Source organism: Periplaneta americana, chromosome 10, assembly GCF_040183065.1.
Source record: "Periplaneta americana isolate PAMFEO1 chromosome 10, P.americana_PAMFEO1_priV1, whole genome shotgun sequence".
Lineage (NCBI taxonomy): Eukaryota > Metazoa > Arthropoda > Insecta > Blattodea > Blattidae > Periplaneta > Periplaneta americana.
The window spans coordinates 50,328,249-50,329,843 of NC_091126.1; the positions used below are offsets into that span (position 1 = coordinate 50,328,249).

Here is a 1,595-nt window from a genome sequence, read left to right on the forward strand (position 1 = left end):
ATCATCATTTATTATCCATGATTGGGACCGTTGCGGTTGTAAACCAATATCGGACGTTCAGAAGCAACGGAACTAAAATGGTCGTGTGGTCAGCATGACTGATGCAAGACCATCGCTCAAAGCAATGAACATAAATAACACAAGGGACGCAGGCCTAACCTCGTCCCAATCATATTATCAATGTTATTAATGATTGTATTATATTTTCGCTTTACAATTAGGTGTAGAGTACATATAGATCAGCAGGAGGAAATTCTGAACTGCTAGCTGTAGCCGAAAGTTCTCTCACGCTCCCCCTTTTGACTAACTTCAATGGAGGGCGTGATATCCGAATTAATATTCTTGTCATCATCATGGATTAATTAAATGTCTTTAATTATGTTCCTTGCGTTCGTTTCACTTTCTTTTATAGCACACTTCAGTTCTACAATCACGGTAGTCAGTATTTATATCCTATTGACGCTTTTATAATAGTTGATAAAACAAAAAAAGAGCTAAGAAATATACAATACAATAAAATTACTCTAAACTACGCGCGGAATTCGCTTGGACAGGAATGCTAGTCATTTGGAAAACAACGGGTTCACTGTATCAAACTTAAAATTACAGCTTTCCAGGTTTCCAATAATTGGCTTTGTGGCCTCCGTACGGAACTCTCCTTCACTGATCACTGCCCGTTGTGCCGAAACAGGTTGGCAAGCTGTCCCCCAGTTTCCCCTACTGGCGGATGGACCATTCCATTACAATGGCAGAGATCAGAATCAAATAATATGTGCGACATTTCTAATTTCATTCATTCTTCTATTAAAAATAACATAATCGTATTCGTCACAAGATTCAACAATTTAGTGTGTTTCTACGTCATCATTTTTTATGTTATGTGGGAATTCCTAAACATTATGAATTCTTCTGTTGCATATAATTTCTGATAGGCCTATAAGATTCAAGAGGAAAGATTTCACAACAACCTAACGTTCCAGCTGGATTACACGTAGTTCAAAATTGCTTAAGATATAAACTAGACTAAGAATGTCTTCCCAAAGTTTGGTTTCAAAATGCAACTTCGTGGGCCCCAAGGAGTAAAGTATAGAATACATAAACAATAAATAAATACACAGTGAAGGAAAATATTTAACTACGCATATTACGTGTCTTTTTTTATTGTTGCCCAAAAATAATTATTCACTTATTACAATATCGACAACTGCAATCGATTATTGCTCACGTATCTAAAACGAAAGTTGAATCATTTCAAATGCAACATACCTTCTTGGGCTTCATACTGGAGCAGTCGGAGACTCCCACTCACATAATTCAACTGGCCAACGATGCTGAATACCCTGGGGATGTGACCGCGGCGGGAGAGGAAATGGTCAGCGTGGGGGACCAATCCCGATCTAGTTTATGTCCGGTACAATGCAATAAAATGTAATTATTCTACGAAAAACTGGATGTTGTGTTGAATAATTATGTCCGTTCTTAGCGAAGTGGCATATTGTCCTGATTGTGGTGCCTTATTTTTAAAACCACCCTTATCTCTTCTTCGGCATTCTAATGCAGTAAGATATTAATCTACTGGTATTACTAATAAACAG

At 37.5% G+C, this 1,595-nt stretch overlaps 1 protein-coding gene across 3 annotated transcripts in view; it reads right to left on the reverse strand.

Moving 5' to 3' along the window:
- LOC138707661 (uncharacterized) overlaps positions 1–1,340 on the reverse strand; it is a 141,430-nt gene extending 140,090 nt beyond the window's left edge. For all 3 annotated transcript variants that reach the window (XM_069837389.1, XM_069837388.1, XM_069837387.1), the window contains exon 1: positions 1,267–1,340. In XM_069837389.1, the coding sequence (XP_069693490.1) occupies positions 1,267–1,281 (15 nt within the window). In that variant the 5' untranslated portion in view covers positions 1,282–1,340. The remainder of the gene's footprint in view (positions 1–1,266) is intronic.
- Between the last annotated feature and the right edge of the window lie 255 nt (positions 1,341–1,595).